We start from the raw sequence: 16,897 nt of genomic DNA on the forward strand, positions 1-16,897 counted from the left end.
ATGATGTAGGATTGATTGAATTGAGACGGTTTTTGCAACAAAGTTAAAAGAATATGTAAAAATGGATTGATAACTAGATGACAATATGAAGTTAAACATGTTAAGATACAAAACTAAGATAAAAACAAAGAGGGTAAGGATTTGCTGAATTAACCATGTGAACAGGAATACAAAAAAAGGGGGGCGTGAGGAGGTCAGGAAATTAAGTAAATGAAATGCAAGTCATGAAAAGACTGATTTGTTTTTAATGTTTTCTTATTTATCATTCATTCTCTTTTATGTATTTTGCATTTGTTAACTTGTATTTTTGTACCTTTGTTTTGTTTATTTTTATCTTTTTTCCTTTTTATTCTGTATTTTTTTTTTGCTTATAACATCTTAATAAATATATTTATATATATATATATATATATATATATATATACACACACACACACACACACACACACACACACACACACACATATCCCAAGTGTCAGAAGTCTGGAAAAAGAGCTACGTCGTCAGTATTCTCCAAATGTTGCAGAGTGAAAGTTGTTGGGGAAACACCCTGGGGGCGACCACATGCAATCCCCCAGAACTCTGAGCATCCTCCAGCATGTGCAACTCAGGAGAAGGCATGCTCCCCTCTTCTCCAGTACACTCATCGACATAAACAAGCTGGTATTATGCACACTAATCTTCTAGCAAAACGCAGCAAGAAGAGCGAGACATCGTAGATAATAACAATAATAATAATTTATTATTTATACCCCGCCCATCTGGCTGGGCCTTCCCCAGCCGCTTTGAGCGGCTTCCCACAGAATATTAAAATACAATAGCCTATTAAACATTAAACGCTTCCCTAAACAGGGCTGCCTTCGGATGTCTTCCAAAAGTGTGGTAGTTGTTTTTCTCTTTGACATGTGGTGGGAGGACCTTGCACAGGGCGGGTGCCACCACCGAGAAGGCCCTCTGCCTGGTTCCCTGTAACTTGGCTTCTCGCAGCAAGGGAACCACCAGAAGGCCCTCGGCGCTGGACCTCAGTGTCTGGGCAGAACGACGGGGGTGGAGACGCTCCTTCAGGTATACAGGACCGAGGCCGTATAGGACTTCAAAGGTCAGCACCAACACTTCGAATTGTGCTCGGAAACGTACTGGGAGCCAGTGTAGATCTTTCAAGACCGGTGTTATGTGGTCTCCACGGCTGCTCCCAGTCACCAATCTAGCTGCCACATTCTGGATTAGTTGTAGTTTCCCGGTCACCTTCAAAGGTAGCCTCACATAGAGCGCATTGCAGTAGTCCAAGCAAGAGATAACCACAGCATACTCCACTCTGGCGAGGTGGTAGCCCTGGCTACAAACTCTGAGAGGTGCTGGGGCCAAATAATAATAATAATTTGTTATTTATACCCCACCCATCTGGCTGGGTTTCCCCAGCCACTCTGGGCAGCTTCCAACAGAATATTAAAATACAGTAGTCTATTAAACATTAAAAGCTTCTCTAAACAGGGCTGCCTTCAGGTGTCTTCTAAAAGTCTGGTAGTTGTTTTTCTCTTTGACATCTGGTGGGAGGGCGTTCCACAGGATTTTCCGGTTTTCGAACGTTTTTCAGAAGCCAAACGCCCGATGCGGCTGTCGGCTATTGTTTCCGGGGCGCCTGCACCAATCAGAAGCTGCGCCTTGGTTTTCAAACATTTCGGAAGTCAAACGGACTTCCGGAACAGATTAAGTTTGGTGCTTTTGTTTTTGCTATTTCTTTTGCGTTTTTGTTTTTGAGTCTTTTTCGGTTAATTTGTTTTTGTGACTGTGTGGAACCCAGTTCAGCTACTGATTGATTGAATGTGTGACTGCGGAAATGGATAAAATCCAAACAATGACTATCATCAGTGCAGGTAAGGGCGGCGGGGATTATTTTAATTTTTATCATCTACAATACTGTCTTCTTTATTTTATAGTACAGTACATTGATTATTGCTTAAATTTTATGGATCAATGGTCTTGTTAGATAGTGAAATTCATGTTAAATTGCTGTTTTAGGGGTTGTTTTTAAAAGTCAGGAATGGATTAATCCATTTTGCATTACATTTTATGGGAAAGCGCGCCTTGGTTTTGGAACGTTTTGGTTTTAGAATGGGTCTTCCAAAACGGATTAGTTTTGAGAACCAAGGTACCACTGTACCTTGGTTCTCAAACAGAATCTGTTCTGGAAGTCCGTTCGACTTCCGAAAACATTCGGAAACCAAGGCACAGCTTCCGATTGGCTGCAGGAGCTACCAGCACTCAATCGGAAGCTGCGTTGGACATCTGGCTTCCAAAAAAGTTTGCAAACTGGAAAACACTCACTTCCGGGTTTGCGGCATTCGGGAGCCAAAACATTCGAGTTGCAAGGCGTTCGAGAACCAAGGTACGACTGTATGTGGAAATTGTTCAGTTTGGTTTTGTATTTTTGTGTTTACTATTGGTGGCTACTTTTGTAATGATGTATTTTTTCATGATGTGTTCCGCCTTGAGCATGGTTTGAACTGTGGAAAGGCGGCATACAGATAAAATTATGCAGGTTTGTATGTATGTGAGACGCTGCTGGAAGATTTCAGGCTTCGGCAGATGGTGGCGGCGGAGGGAACACGGCGATCCGGATTCACGGGTGAAACGTTCTTACCTTGTAGCAGGCCCAGTGCGCCAAGATGCGACTGATCCCCTGGAACTCGGAGAGACGCAGGTACTCGCAGATTTTGATAGAGATGGGGTAAAGTCTCCGCAGAACCAGCCTTAAGATGCAAAAGACAGGAGAACTAGTCACGCCTCTGTATTCCTCATTCCTTATGGAGGAGAGTTCTGTCCATGAGCCAGAATAAAGCCTCCATCGTCAGGAGTAGTACACCTTTGGCCCCAAGATATTCTCCATCTTTGACCGCTAAGGGAAGCAGCTCCTGCCCATCATGCCCTGATTTTGGGCAGGGAACACCTTTATCCATTATTCCCAAGCTGTCCTGGTTGAAGGAACTGAGCAAAAAAAACAAACATACCCACCAGACTTTTGAATAAGCAACAACCAGCAAAGAGCAGGACTTGAACCCAGATCCACGGCTAGATTTTCCATGCACTGAATCGCAGATGCCTCCCTTGCTCTTCGGCTCCATCTGGGACCTACACACCCAGAATTGTGTCCACAACTCCGTGTTTGGTCTGTTGGCCTAACTTGTGTTGTTTTATTTGGGTCAAAGAGAAGCATCCTGGAATCTTTCTCTTCTCCCACCTAGTTCCCCTCCCAAATGCAGCTCAGCCAAGCAAGGAAACAATCTTTACCTGTCCAGCAAAACTTCCGTGGTGACCTGTGTGTATCTGCAGCAGCCGTCAAGGAAAAGGCCCTTGTGCATGTGCCAACCGCAACAAAATTTGCAGTTTAGAATTACAGAATTGTAGGATTGTAAAGGACCATCAGGGATGCGGGTGGCGCTGTGGGTTAAACCACAGATCCTAGGACTTGCCGATCGGAAGGTCGGCGGTTCGAATCCCGGCGACGGGGTGAGCTCCTGTTGCTCGGTCCCTGCTCCTGCCAACCTAGCAGTTCGAAAGCACATTAAAGTGCAAGTAGATAAATAGGTACTGCTCCGGTGGGAAGGTAAACGGCGTTTCCGTGCGCTGCTCTGGTTCACCAGAAGCGGCTTAGTCATGCTGGCCACATGACCCAGAAGCTGTACGCCGGCTCCCTCGGCCAATAAAGCGAGATGAGTGCTGCAACCCCAGAGTCGGCCACAACTGGACCTAATGGTCAGGGGTCCCTTTACCTTTACTTGGGGCAAGGCCTATGGAGACTGTCAGGATAAGCTCCTGCATGCACGCCAAAATTTACCATACCAGTGCCAGTTTTTCTGCCAAGATAACTTAGTCTTCACTATCTTATGGATTAAGTTGCGTGCTTAGTTTTTCCTTGGGAGTTTGGGATCAGCCCTTTACCTTTACCTTTAAGGAACCATCAAGGGCCATTTAGTCCAACCCTCTGCGATGCAGGAAACTCTTGCCTAACGCAGGACTCAAACACACAACCCTGAGATTAAGAGTCTCATGTTCTCCCCGCTGAGCTGACGTTGTAGATTTGCCTTCTTCCGATATATGCAATGTGCTCCCCACCCCCAACCCCATTTTACAGCTGTGTGATTTGTGTTCACCTTGCATTGTGACAGCCATTGGCTACAAACAATAAAACTGATTGACTGATACCAACTGAGCTACTACTGTTCTCTAGGATACTGGTCAAAGCTGAGGGGGATCCCAATCTGGTAATCCCGGATGGCGTTGAGCACCCGCAGATCCCTGCAGGTCTCCACGAAACGCTCGGGCGGGAACTTGTCAATGAAACATTTCCCAAAGGAGGCCGCCTGGAGGCATGGGGCAGGAGAGAGAGAGAGAGAAAGGGTTAAATATATAATTTATAATTTAATGCTGTATTGTTTTTAACACTCGATTGGGAGCGGCCCAGAGTGGCTGGGGAAACTCAGTCAGATGGGCGGGGTATAAATAATAAATAAATCATCATCATCATCATCATCATCCTGGGGACAGTCTACAGCAGTGTTCCCCAACCTTGGGTCTCCAGCTGTTTTCGGACTGCAATTCCCATAATCCCTGACCACTGGTCTTGTTAGCAAGGGATGATGGGAGTTGTAGTCCAAAAACAGCTGGAGACCCAAGGTTGGGAAACACTGGTCTACAGGATAGCTAACAATCCGGGATAGCAGCAGGAAATGGCACTGGAATAAGGGAATTTCCCGCAAAAAAAAGGGAATGTTGACAGCTATGGTCTTGGCTGGGGAGGGCAGGGTATAAATAAATTATTATTATTATTATTATTATTATTACTATTAATTCACTCACCCACTCGCTCACAGAGAGCCTTCTGTGGGCAGAAAGGCTCAGGAATCGGCCACTCCCAATCTGCCACACCTGAGCTCTCTTTGCAAGGGGGCCGTGCCCACCCCCAAAACAAGCAGCGGGTTCTGCCCCTTCAATACTCACCCGAAGGAGAGATTTCTGGATCTCGGGCTCGTGCTCATAGCTGGCCGCCCTGATGCATTGTTCCACGGCCTCCGGGAGCAGATTCTGGTCCTTGATCTCCCGCAGGTACTCATCGGCCTTCTGGCTCTCTTTCTGAGGAAGGCGAAGGAGGAGGAAGGGGGGGGGGGGAGAACGAGAAGCCTTAAAGCCCTTGCAAGCTGTGGGTACCAGATCTCTTCAAGAGTGCCTCCTTCGCCCATGACCATTGTTTATTAAACTTATATGCCACCCATCCTTCCGATGGTGACCGGAAGGCCCTCGTATTTACGGGACCGCCTCTCCTGATATGCCCTGCAGAGGACCTTAAGGTCCATGAATAATCATAGTTTATTCATGCCATTGTGGTGTAGTGGTTAAGAGCGGTGGATTCGTAATCTGGGAAACCGGGTTCGCTTCCCCGCTCCTCCACATGCAGCTGCAGGGTGACCTTGGACCAGTCACACTTCTCTGAAGTCTCTCTGCCCCACTCACCTCACAGAGTGTTTGTTGTGGGGGAGGAAGGGAAAGGAGAATGTTAGCCGCGTTGAGACTCCTGAAGGGGAGTGAAAGGCGGGACATCAAATCCAAATTCTTCTTCTTCTTCTTCTAGTTTAGAGGCCCTAAGGAAGTCAGACTATCCTCCACCAGGGCCAGGGCCTTCTCAGTGGTGGCTCCGACCTGGTGGAATGCTCTGTCCCAGGAGACCAGGGCCCTGCAGGATTTAACCTCCTTCCGCAGGGCCTGTAAGACAGAGCTATTCCACCTGGCTTTTCATTTGAATTTAGCCTGATCTTTTATTCCCCTTCCTTCCCTCCCCCTCCCCTTTTTATGAAGATTACCCGCTCTGGGATCCCACAGCTAATTCTCCCCTGGTCTCCTTGCTGGCCCAAGTAGGACCAATTCAGCCAGCTAGCCCTGGGAATCATCTAATGTTTATTGGATGGGTTTTCCCCCTAAATTGATTTTTGAATTCTGAATTTATTGTCATTCACATTTTATACTGTGTTTTATGCTGTTTTTTGTTGCATCAATTAAGTGTTTTAAATTTGTTGTTAGCCGCCCTGAGCCTGGTTTTCTGAACCGAGAAGGGTGGGGTATAAATAAAAATTTATTATTATTATTATTAAGCAACAGGATTGAAACTATTACCATTTTGGGAAATGATATATAACCAATTGAAATAAATGATTAAAATAACTTTTTCTAAAAAAAACCCCGGAAGACTTTCTTTTAGGAATTTTAGGTGCCGAAATCCCAATGGGCAGTGCTTTTTTTTTCTGTGGGGATGCAGGGCTACGCACACCACTAAACATTTTGTGAAACTTTGTAGTTTTGTCCATTTACTGTATTTATTTTTTCCAATTTGAACTATAAAATGGTGATTTTCTTGAGTCAAAGTTAGAATCTTGAACCCACAACCCTGAGATTAAGCGTCTCATGCTTGGAAGATACATGATATATAACTGTAACTAATAATAATAATAATAATAATAATAATAATAATAAATTTTATTTATATCCCGTCCTCCCCAGCCAAAGCTGGGCTCAGGGCAGCTAAGAACAATAAAACAGTACAACACAACACAACACTCTAAAATCATTCATTATAAAATTAATTCAACTCAAACCAATGGCAACCATTGGGCTAGAGTTCTGTGAGGATTACAGAAGGAGGGGGTCAGGCTGTGCCCTGGCCAAAGGCCTGGTGGAACAGCTCTGTCTTGCAGGCCCTGCGGAAAGATGTCAAGTCCCGCAGGGCCCTAGTCTCTTGTGAATTAAAATGAATAAAATGAAATAAAATGTGCAAATAAAATGAATTTCCCCAGGTTATCCACAGAGTTACACCTCAGGCTGCCAGCTGGTCCTGGCTGTTGTTCCAGCCAGTCGGTCCTACATCAAAGTAGGGGATCAGGGCCGCCCCTTCCACCTCCCCACCCACCTAGAGTCCCTCACCTCATATTCCTTCTGAGCTTCCAGCAGCAATGCTCCTGGCGCCATGGACGCAATCTTGAAAACTTCCTGGCTGGCCTCTGAAACGGAAGCAAGAAGTGAGAATCTTGGCCAGGATGCTGAAACCCGGCAACGGGTCCTGAAAAAAACAACCCAGGCTCCTCTTTTCAAACAGGAGGCGGCAGGTTTCTAGTCCTCTCTGCTTGCCCAGTACTGCAGGGGAGACTCACCTGGGATTTCGTGGAGGAATTCGTGGGTGGAACGGGAGAAGATCCTCACGCCATCGAGCTCCGGCACGAGGTACGAATCCTCATCCAGGGGGTACCTGAGGTCAGCATTAAGGAATCCAAGGAGGACGCAGGGGGGCGCTGGATGGGCAACTCCGTGGGGCACCCCAGATGCTCCTGGACTCCAACCCCCAACAGCCAAGATGGCCAGGGATGCTCGGAGTCGAGCCACAGCACGTCCCCCCCATCCCTCGTCTAAACAACCAGCAGAACCAAACGGTGTAAAAAAGGCCTGTGTTGGATCAAGTCACAGGCTCACCTCGCCCAGTACCTGTGTTAGAAATTAGCCAGGTGCCAGGCGCGTTTTGAACCCTGATCCCCCAGGTCCTAGCCCGGCTCTCTAAACGCTAAACAGCAGTGGCTCCCTAGAGCCCTTCTGCCACAGGGCAGCCATATAAATTAAGCAGGCAAATAAATATGGAGGAAGCCAATGTTACCTTAGAGAAGGTTCTGAAATATTTCCCCTGAATAATAAGCCCACCAGTCCCACCCCGCCTCTCCTCGCAAGGATGCTGAATGCACTGCTCTGTGTCCCCAGCCACGAGGAGGCGCCGTTCCCACGCCATCACCACGGCACGCTGCTTGCTTCGAGAGCGGGTGCACCTACCACATAAAAGAAAAAGGAGGGGGGGTTTCCTTACCATCAAGCGGTACATAAATGTTATGACAATAATGTAAGATTGTGCGAGGCTGGGAAGTCCCCCAGCCTCGCACAAAAGAGAAGGAGACCTGCTGAACTCACCAGACCATCTGCTTGGGCGGAGCTCGAAATTCGCAGATGGACTCGCCCAGTTTTTCCTGCAGAGGGAAGAGGCAGAGGGATGATGAGGGACGGGAGGAAGGAAAGGGGTCAGCTGCCCCTCTCTGTGGGGCTACGTGCAGGAAAGGGCTGTGGAAATGGAACCACACCATAACCACTGGAAAGATAGGCCAGCAGCATCACTCAGAACCACTGGCAGTCATCTTTGAGAATTCCTGGAGAACAGGCGAAGTCCCGGCAGACTGGAGGAGGGCAAATGTTGTCCTTATTTTCAAAAAGGGGAAAAGAGAGGACCCAAATAATTACAGCCCAGTCAGTCTGACATCAATACCAGGGAAGATTCTGGAGCAGATCATTAAGCAAACAGCCTGTGAGCACCTAGAAAGGAATGCTGTGATCACCAATAGTCAGCATGGATTTCTGAAAAATAAGTCATGTCAGACTAACCTGATCCCGTTTTTTGACAGAATTACAAGCCTGGTAGATGAAGGGAACGCAGTGGATGTAGCCTACCTTGATTTCAGCAAGGCATTTGGCAAGGTGCCCCATGATATTCTTGTAAAGAAGCTGGTAAAATGCGGTCTTGACTATGCTACCACTCAGTGGATTTGTAACTGGCTGACTGACCGAGCCCAAAGGGTGCTCATCAATGGTTCCTCTTCATCCTGGAGAAGAGTGGCTAGTGGGGTGCCACAGGGTTCTGTCTTGGGCCCAGTCTTATTCAACATCTTTATCAACGACTTGGATGATGGACTCAAGGGCATCCTGATCAAATTTGCAGATGACACCAATACTGGGAGGGGTGGCTAACACCCTAGAGGACAGGATCACACTTCAAAACAACCTTGACAGATTAGAGAACTGGGCCAAAACAAACAAGATGAATTTTAACAGGGAGAAATGTAAAGTATTGCACTTGGGCAAAAAAAATGAGAGGCACAAATACAAGATGGGTGACACCTGGCTTGAGAGCAGTAAATGTGAAAAGGATCTAGGAGTCTTGGTTGACCACAAACTTGACATGAGCCAACAGTGTGATGCGGCAGCTAAAAAGCCAATGCAATTCTGGGCTGCATCAATAGGAGTATAGCATCTAGATCAAGGGAAGTAATAGTGCCACTGTATTCTGCTCTGGTCAGACCTCACCTGGAGTACTGTGTCCAGTTCTGGGCACCACAGTTCAAGAAGGACATTGACAAACTGGAACGTGTCCAGAGGAGGGCAACCAAAATGGTCAAAGGCCTGGAAACGATGCCTTATGAGGAACGGCTAAGGGAGCTGGGCATGTTTAGCCTGGAGAAGAGGAGGTTAAGGGGTGATATGATAGCCATGTTCAAATATATAAAAGGATGTCACATAGAGGAGGAAGAAAGGTTGTTTTCTGCTGCTCCAGAGAAGCGGACACGGAGCAATGGTTCCAAACTACAAGAAAGAAGATTCCACCTAAACATTAGAAAGAACTTCCTGACAGTAAGAGCTGTTCAACAGTGGAATTTGCTGCCAAGGAGTGTGGTGGAGTCTCCTATTTTGGAGGTCTTTAAGCAGAGGCTTGACAACCATATGTCAGGAGTGCTCTGATGGTGTTTCCTGCTTGGCAGGGGGTTGGACTCGATGGCCCTTGGGGTCTCTTCCAACTCTATGATTCTATGTATTTCCCCGATTTCAGGAGAGCCCCCCTTTACACATTTGTGCCCTGTGCGTTGCACGCGAGACACTTCCTCAAACACGCCAGTAAATTACACAAGAGGATTCCGACAACTTACTAAAGCAAGTTAAAATACACTTATATGATTTGAGCCTGTTCTACTGATGAAGCCTAGGATGGTGAAACAAGGCTAATATTCCAGAAATCCTTGTCTTAGACTCTGTGAAAGGATTCTGTGGAACTGTAACAACCCAACTTTAACAACTAAAAACAATTATTGGACTCTATGAACAGGCAGGTGGAATAGACATTTATACATGTATGGACCTTATGCATGAACTGACTAGAGAATGAACTGATCCACTGGGTCTTCTGCTTTTTTCGTTGAACTTTATGAGACTTCCGTTGAAATCTACAATTTGATACAATGAATAGTATACTTTATTTATTCAAAAAGTACAGTATTCAAAAGTACAGCCGGTTACGTCTTGTGTGTTTATTGAGTATGTTTCACGTAACCATAAGTTTGTTGTTGTTGTTTTGCTAATGTTAATACCATGGCTGAGTTTTCTAAGAGGTTTGGATGCAGAATTTAGGCTGCTGCGATGCAGAATCCCCTTTTGGAAAACAAGGGGTAGGCGCAGGCCCACCAACAGGCAAATGCCCTCCTTCGAATTGTGCAGACCTGCAGGGCTGTGTGCATGCCACAGAATCTCAGCTTTCAGATGCAGAATCTCAGCACCTGTTTAAAACCGAAAGAGCGACTTTCTAGCCCTTAGGAAAACCGTTCCCTTTCTTTTTAGGTCGATTCTGTTTCAGAAAAGGGAGAAGGAATCACGGAACTGGCACAAGGTGTTATCCTGGACCGCTCTTCATCTGAATCCAGCCCCACCCCAACTTGGTGCCCCTGCAGTTGTTCAAACTACAACTCCCATCAGCAGCAGGCGCTATGCTCCCAAACACCCAGAAGACGCCCGGTTGCGGGGGAGGCTAGCTTAATCCCTCTGGAGAAGACCAAGGTGGAATCCTGCAGTGAGGCCCACAGAGAAGTGCCTTTCAATCTGACGGATCTCTCCGCTTCCAAGGCGAATCTGGACATGGCGCTCACCTTAAGGTTGGACTTCCCCGTCCAGATGTATCCTGTGTCGGTGAAGAGAGCCAGGAAGCGATAGTTGAAGGATACCGCCATCCGCAGAAAGGAGCCGGCGTGAGGACTCAGCCCAGGCAGCGTCTGCGGTGAAGGAAGGGAGACACAGTCAGCAGGGCCACGAAGGGCTGATGGTTTACTCCTTGCATGCAATGCCCGGAGGGGAAAATGTCACTGCCTATTCATAAGTGGTTCTCAAGCCGATTCCACCCAGGAATCTGATCTCTTTCAGCTTCTGCCTTCTGGAAGAAGGTACAGGGTTATAAAGACTAGGACTAGCCGCCTGAGAAACCGTTTCTATCCAAATGTGATTTTGGTTTTAAACGCAGTGTAAGGTAGTCTCTGTGTGAGTATATTGTATTTAATTATGGGGTATCAGAGTTTTTAGGGGGTTAACCAGGCTGGGATAGCTGGGATAGCAGGCTTGTTGGTTTTTGAATGTTTGATGTAGATTTTTTCAGTTTCATTGTTCTATATGGGACAATGACAATAAAGATTATCGTATCAACAGTTGAACTCCTAGCTGATAAAGATCTACCAATTGCACACCTGATAGCCAAATTTGCTAGGGCTGAGCTAAGAAACTCTCTCCCAGCTTTCCGCTAATGCTTTCCAGTTTTGAAACTTTATGCAAACTTTATGCATAATCTCTTCTATATTTATTAAATTTTCTGTTTTACATTTTAGAGTATTCACTCAAACAACCTTAAAGTAGATCAGTGACTTCCTTTCTTCTCTTTCCATGGTTCATTTTGCATATCATAAATCCCTGCATATTTTACACAAACCAAACCATTCAATATTCCATTATTACATCCATCAAAACTTATTTACACTGTTGAATATATCTTAATGCAGCCCACGTTTTCAGATAAACACAATTTAACCCCATATATTCAATAAACATTTTCCAATCTTCTTTAAATGCATGTTCTCTTATTCTATATGTTAGGTCTTCAAGCTGTGCATATTCCACCAGTTTAAGTTGCAGTTCTCCTTTATAATAACAATATAATAATAATAATAATAATAATAATAATAATAATAATAATAAATTTATTATTTATACCCCGCCCATCTGGCTGGGTTTCCCCAGCCACTCTGGGCAGCTTCCAACCGAATATTAAAAACAATACAGCATCAGATATTACAAACTTCCCTAAACAGGGCCGCCTTCAGTTGTCTTTTAAAAGTAAAATAGTTGTTTGCTGCCTTGACATCTGCTGGGAGGGCATTCCACAAGGCAGGCGCCACTACCAAGAAGGCCCTCTGCCTGGTTTCCTGTAACTTGGCTTCTCACAGTGAGGGAACTGCCAGAAGGCCCTTGGCGCTGGATCTCAGTGTCCAGGCTGAACAATGGGGGTGGAGATGCTCCTTCGGGTATACAGGACCTTTGGCCATTTAGGGCTTTCAAGGTCAGCACCAACACTTTGAATTGTGCTCGGAAAAGTACTGGGAGCCAATGTAGGTCTTTCAAGACCGGTGTTATATGGTCTCGGCAGCCACTCCCAGTCTCCAGTCTAGCTGCCGAATTCTGCATTAATTGCAGTTTCCGAGTCACCTTCAAAGGTAGCCCCAAGAGAGCGCACTGCTCCACATAGAGTGCAGTAGTCCACGCATTGGGCTCTCGCTTGATTTCCATTTTGGGGCTAACAAAACATGAGCCATTTCATGCTGTAAATTACTTTTTTGGTAAACTTTGATAGGTTATGTTGTGTGATTTCAGAGGAAAGCCTTGCTCTTTTCCTCTGCTGTTCATTGTAATGGTATTTGTAAAGGCTATGCACAATAAATTGATTGATTGATTGATTGATTAAGGAAGCAGAGCACAGCCATTGTGGCTAGTAGCCACAGATAGCTCTGCGGCAATGCAGCAGGCTACGAATTGGTCCAGCAGGAGCGAATGTCCAGGGGGCTCCCACAAGAGGTGTCCCACCCAGCCCTGCACCTCACTCACCACCGGGGAGCAGGTCGTGTTGTCCAGCAGGTACAGCTCTTGGCCAATGGCAACGAGGAGGACGGTCACTCGCTCTTGGCACAGGACGGTCCAGCAGGAGGGGGGCTTCTGGACACCTGCAAGAGGGACAGGAGGGATGCAGGCAAAAAAAAACTTCAGGCAGAGGATACTTTGCACAAAGCTGAAGTTCATAGGCAGCAGCAGATCTGTCTGAATCATAGAATCATACAGAATCATAGAATCATAGAGTTGGAAGAGACTACAAGGGCCATCGAGTCCAACCCCCTGCCAAGCAGGAAACACCATCAGAGCACTCCTGACATATGGTTGTCAAGCCTCTGCTTAAAGACCTCCAAAGAAGGAGACTCCACCACACTCCTGGGCAGCAAATTCCACTGTCGAACAGCTCTTACTGTCAGGAAGTTCTTCCTAATGTTTAGGTGGAATGCTTGGGGCAGGGACTGTATTACAAATGGGAAGCAGGCTGGAGCCTCTATAAAACACCAACAATTATGAAACACTGGCCTGCGAGCGCTCCAGTTGGAGAACAGCCTTTACCATAGTTGTCCATGGCTTTGAAGATGCTCAAACTCAGGACGCAAGGGAGAAACGCACTAAGAGGAAGGCACGCTTGGCAAATCCACACCGTGATTGACTCCCACCCGGAAACCTATGTCCCCACTGTGGAAGGACGTGTGGATCCAGAATTGGCCTCCACAGTCACTTACGGACTCACTTTTAAAACTGTGTTCATGGAAGACAATCTTACTCGGCTACGAGTGATCGCCAAAGAAGAAGAAGAATTAATGGGAAGGAGGCTGGAGCCCCTAACTCAGGTTGCGTCCGGCAAATACCCACCAAGCAGCACAGCCCAGGAAGCAGGAGTGGGGAGGCGAGGGATTGTTTTAGGGGAACGGCCAAAGCTTGCATGCAAACAGTCCCAGGCCCAGCCCCCAATGGCATCTGCAGGTAGAGCTGGACACGCAAAGGTTGCATGTTTGTTCCCCGTACAGGACTGAAGGAAAGTCTTGTTCCTAAGCTTCGCTTCTGTACATGATGCTGCACAAACCGTTCTAATACTAAGACATTCACTCATCACCTTAGAATGTTCAGTTCACATTGAGTTCAGGAAAAACATTGTACTTTGACCTGTTCGTAAATGCATAGTTGATCATATCTACGGAACGTGCTTGTTATGTTCTTTTAAGTCTCCTATATCAATCATTAGTAATTGTTTTAAGTCTTACTATATTAATCACAAGTTATAATTTAATTAGGAGGTTTTCATGCCTGTCTAGTTTTGTGCCCCCATTCCCAGACTTTAATCTATCGGTGATTAATGCCAATATGCAACCCTTTGCTTTGTACTTGTGTTAACCAATCAGCAACAATCACGCATGTGGCAATGCTGTAATATTCAATAAAAGGGACTCCCCAAGACATGCTCAAGAGATGCCGCCCATATGACACCTGCTACTTGTCATAGGAGGCAGTGGTGTGTCCACTCTTAAAAAAAACTTCATTAGATCCCTTAGACCTATCCAATTACCGCCCAGTTTCAAATCTCCCATACCTGGGTAAGGTAATTGAGAGAGCGGTTGCTGAGCAGCTTGGTAGGTTTCTGGAGGAAACATCGGCATTAGATCCATTTCAGTCTGGTTTCCGTCCTGGTTTTGGGACGGAGACGGCTCTGGTTGCCTTAACAGACGATCTCCGTAGACAACTGGATCGAGGCGGGTCAGGACTGCTGATCCTTTTAGATTTGTCAGCAGCCTTTGACATGGTCGATCATGATCTTCTGGACCACCGCCTTGCAGATGTGGGGATACAGGGCATAGCCCGTAACTGGTTGTGCTCTTTTATCTCAGGTCAGGGACAGAGGGTGGCACTAGGGAGGGAAATGTCGTCGCGCCACTCCTTGGTGTGTGGAGTGCCGCAGGGCGCAATTCTCTCCCCGATGCTTTTTAACATCTTTATGCGCCCCCTTGCCCAGATTATCCGGAGCTTTGGGCTGGGCTGTCACCAATATGCTGATGACACTCAGCTCTATCTGCTGATGGATGGCCACACCGACTCGGCCCCAAACACATTGACCAGATGCTTGGAAGCTGTGGCTGGATGGTTTCGTGGGAGCCGATTGAAACTAAATCCTTCGAAGACAGAGGTCCTATGGCTAGGTCGGGATGGCATGGGGATGAGGGACCAACTCCCTTCTCTTGCGGGGGCCCAATTAGTGCCATTGCCTTCCGTTAAGAGTTTGGGTGTAATCCTTGACGCCTCCCTTTCCATGGAGGCGCAGGTTACAGCAACAGCCAAGGCGACATTTTTCCACCTTCGCCACATCAAGCAGTTGGTCCCTTACCTTTCCCGCCCTGACTTGGCCACAGTGATCCATGCGACGGTCATCTCCAGGCTTGACTACTGTAATTCGCTCTACGCGGGGCTGCCCTTGAAGCTGTCCCAGAAACTCCAGCGGGTACAGAATGCTGCAGCGAGGCTCCTCACGGGGTCTCTGCCATGGGAGCATATTCACCCAGTGCTTTTCAAGCTGCACTGGCTCCCGGTGGAGTACAGGGTCAGATTTAAGGTGCTGCTTTTGACCTTTAAAGCCCTTCACGGCCTAGGACCCTCGTACCTCCGGGACCGCCTCTCCTGGTATGCCCCACGGAGAGCCTCAAGGTCCATAAATAACAACACCCTAGTGGTCCCGGGCCCTAAGGAAGTTAGATTGGCTTCGACCAGAGCCAGGGCCTTTTCAACTCTGGCTCCGGTCTGGTGGAACGCTCTGCCTCACGAGACCAGGGCCCTGCAGGATCTGATTTCTTTCCGCAGGGCCTGTAAGACAGAGTTGTTCCGCCTGGCCTTTGGCTTGGAGCCAGTTTGATTCCCTCCCTCCCCCCCTCTCTCTCTCTCTCTTTTTTCCCCTTCTTTTCCTTCTCCTCCTGCGATGAGGCTACATTTTAATATTTTAATGTTCCATTATTTTAATTGTTGTGTTTTATTTTTGTTTTTAAGTTGTAATCACTCATCTTGTTTTTATTATTGCTTGTAAGCCGCTCTGAGCCCGGCCTTGGCTGGGGAGGGCGGGGTATAAATAAAAAATTATTATTATTATTATTATTATTACTTGTCTGTCGTTATTTCAACCCAACACAGGACAGCTGCTCCCCCGCCCCCAATATAATTTTCCATTAAGTTTCCAAAATTTCTCAAATGAGTTTCGGATTAGATAATTAGAACTTTGTTTCATGGATTGCCACCTCCACTGTGTTTTTATTCAACCCCTTTTCTGCTGAATTATATAACAAATACATTATCTTTTACCAACAAACCCCCCACCCTCTAATAGAGTTAGTTTTATCATTTTACTTCCGCTGCTCGTATTTCGAATTCCGCCCGTGATTTCATCTGGCTACAATGCTTTTTCAGACAGCCCCCAAAAAATGCCTCCACTCTTCTATAAAAGGTTCGTCATTTTGGTCTCTTAGTTTTGCCATTTCCGCACAGTCCGATAACTGCTTATTTATTTCTTTGCTTGCTTATTAAATTTGTATACTGCCGTTCATCTGAAAATCACAGGGCAGTTCACAACACTTTTAAAAGTAATATCTGTAATGTCTCTAAGTATGGATATATTCCTGGATTGCAGGGGGTTGGACTAGATATCCTCAGGCTCCCCTTCCAACCCTACGATTCTAGGATTCTAAACTGCCTGAAAGTGCTGGAGAGCTGCTGCCAGCCAGTGGAGGCAGAACTAAGCTACATGGACAAGTAGCCTGACTCCGCTTAAGCTGTTTTTTTAAAACTCCCATCCTCTATCCCTACTTAAGAAGACAAAGTAAATGAAAATAAAAGCTGTACACACAATCTGTTCTACTGGGCATTTAGTGTTTCCATTTTGCTCCATGATCACTGCAGATGGTGACAGCAGTCACAAAATTAAAAGACGCCTGCTTCTTGGGAGAAAAGCAATGACAAACCTAGAGAGCATCCTAAAAAGCAGAGACATCACCTTGCCAAAACAGGTCCGTATAGTTAAAGCTCTGTTTTTCCCAGTAGTGATGTATGGAAGTGAGAGCTGGACCATCAAGAAGGCTGATCGCCGAAGAATTGATGCTTTTGAATTTTGGTGCTG

At 46.4% G+C, this 16,897-nt stretch overlaps 1 protein-coding gene across 1 annotated transcript in view; it reads right to left on the reverse strand.

Annotated features, from left to right (window-relative positions):
• The window catches only part of VPS16 (VPS16 core subunit of CORVET and HOPS complexes), a 41,732-nt gene that overhangs the window by 17,194 nt on the left and 7,641 nt on the right, over positions 1-16,897 (reverse strand). The window contains exons 6-15 of the mRNA XM_083756467.1: positions 12,763-12,878; positions 10,767-10,889; positions 7,996-8,051; positions 7,767-7,856; positions 7,197-7,291; positions 6,970-7,046; positions 4,999-5,130; positions 4,234-4,361; positions 3,289-3,324; positions 2,642-2,750 (exon numbers count right to left, since the gene is read on the reverse strand). Coding sequence (XP_083612593.1) covers positions 2,642-2,750; positions 3,289-3,324; positions 4,234-4,361; positions 4,999-5,130; positions 6,970-7,046; positions 7,197-7,291; positions 7,767-7,856; positions 7,996-8,051; positions 10,767-10,889; positions 12,763-12,878 — 962 coding nt within the window. The remainder of the gene's footprint in view (positions 1-2,641; positions 2,751-3,288; positions 3,325-4,233; positions 4,362-4,998; positions 5,131-6,969; positions 7,047-7,196; positions 7,292-7,766; positions 7,857-7,995; positions 8,052-10,766; positions 10,890-12,762; positions 12,879-16,897) is intronic.

Source organism: Podarcis gaigeae, assembly GCF_964106915.1.
Source record: "Podarcis gaigeae genome assembly, chromosome: 9".
NCBI lineage: Eukaryota > Metazoa > Chordata > Lepidosauria > Squamata > Lacertidae > Podarcis > Podarcis gaigeae.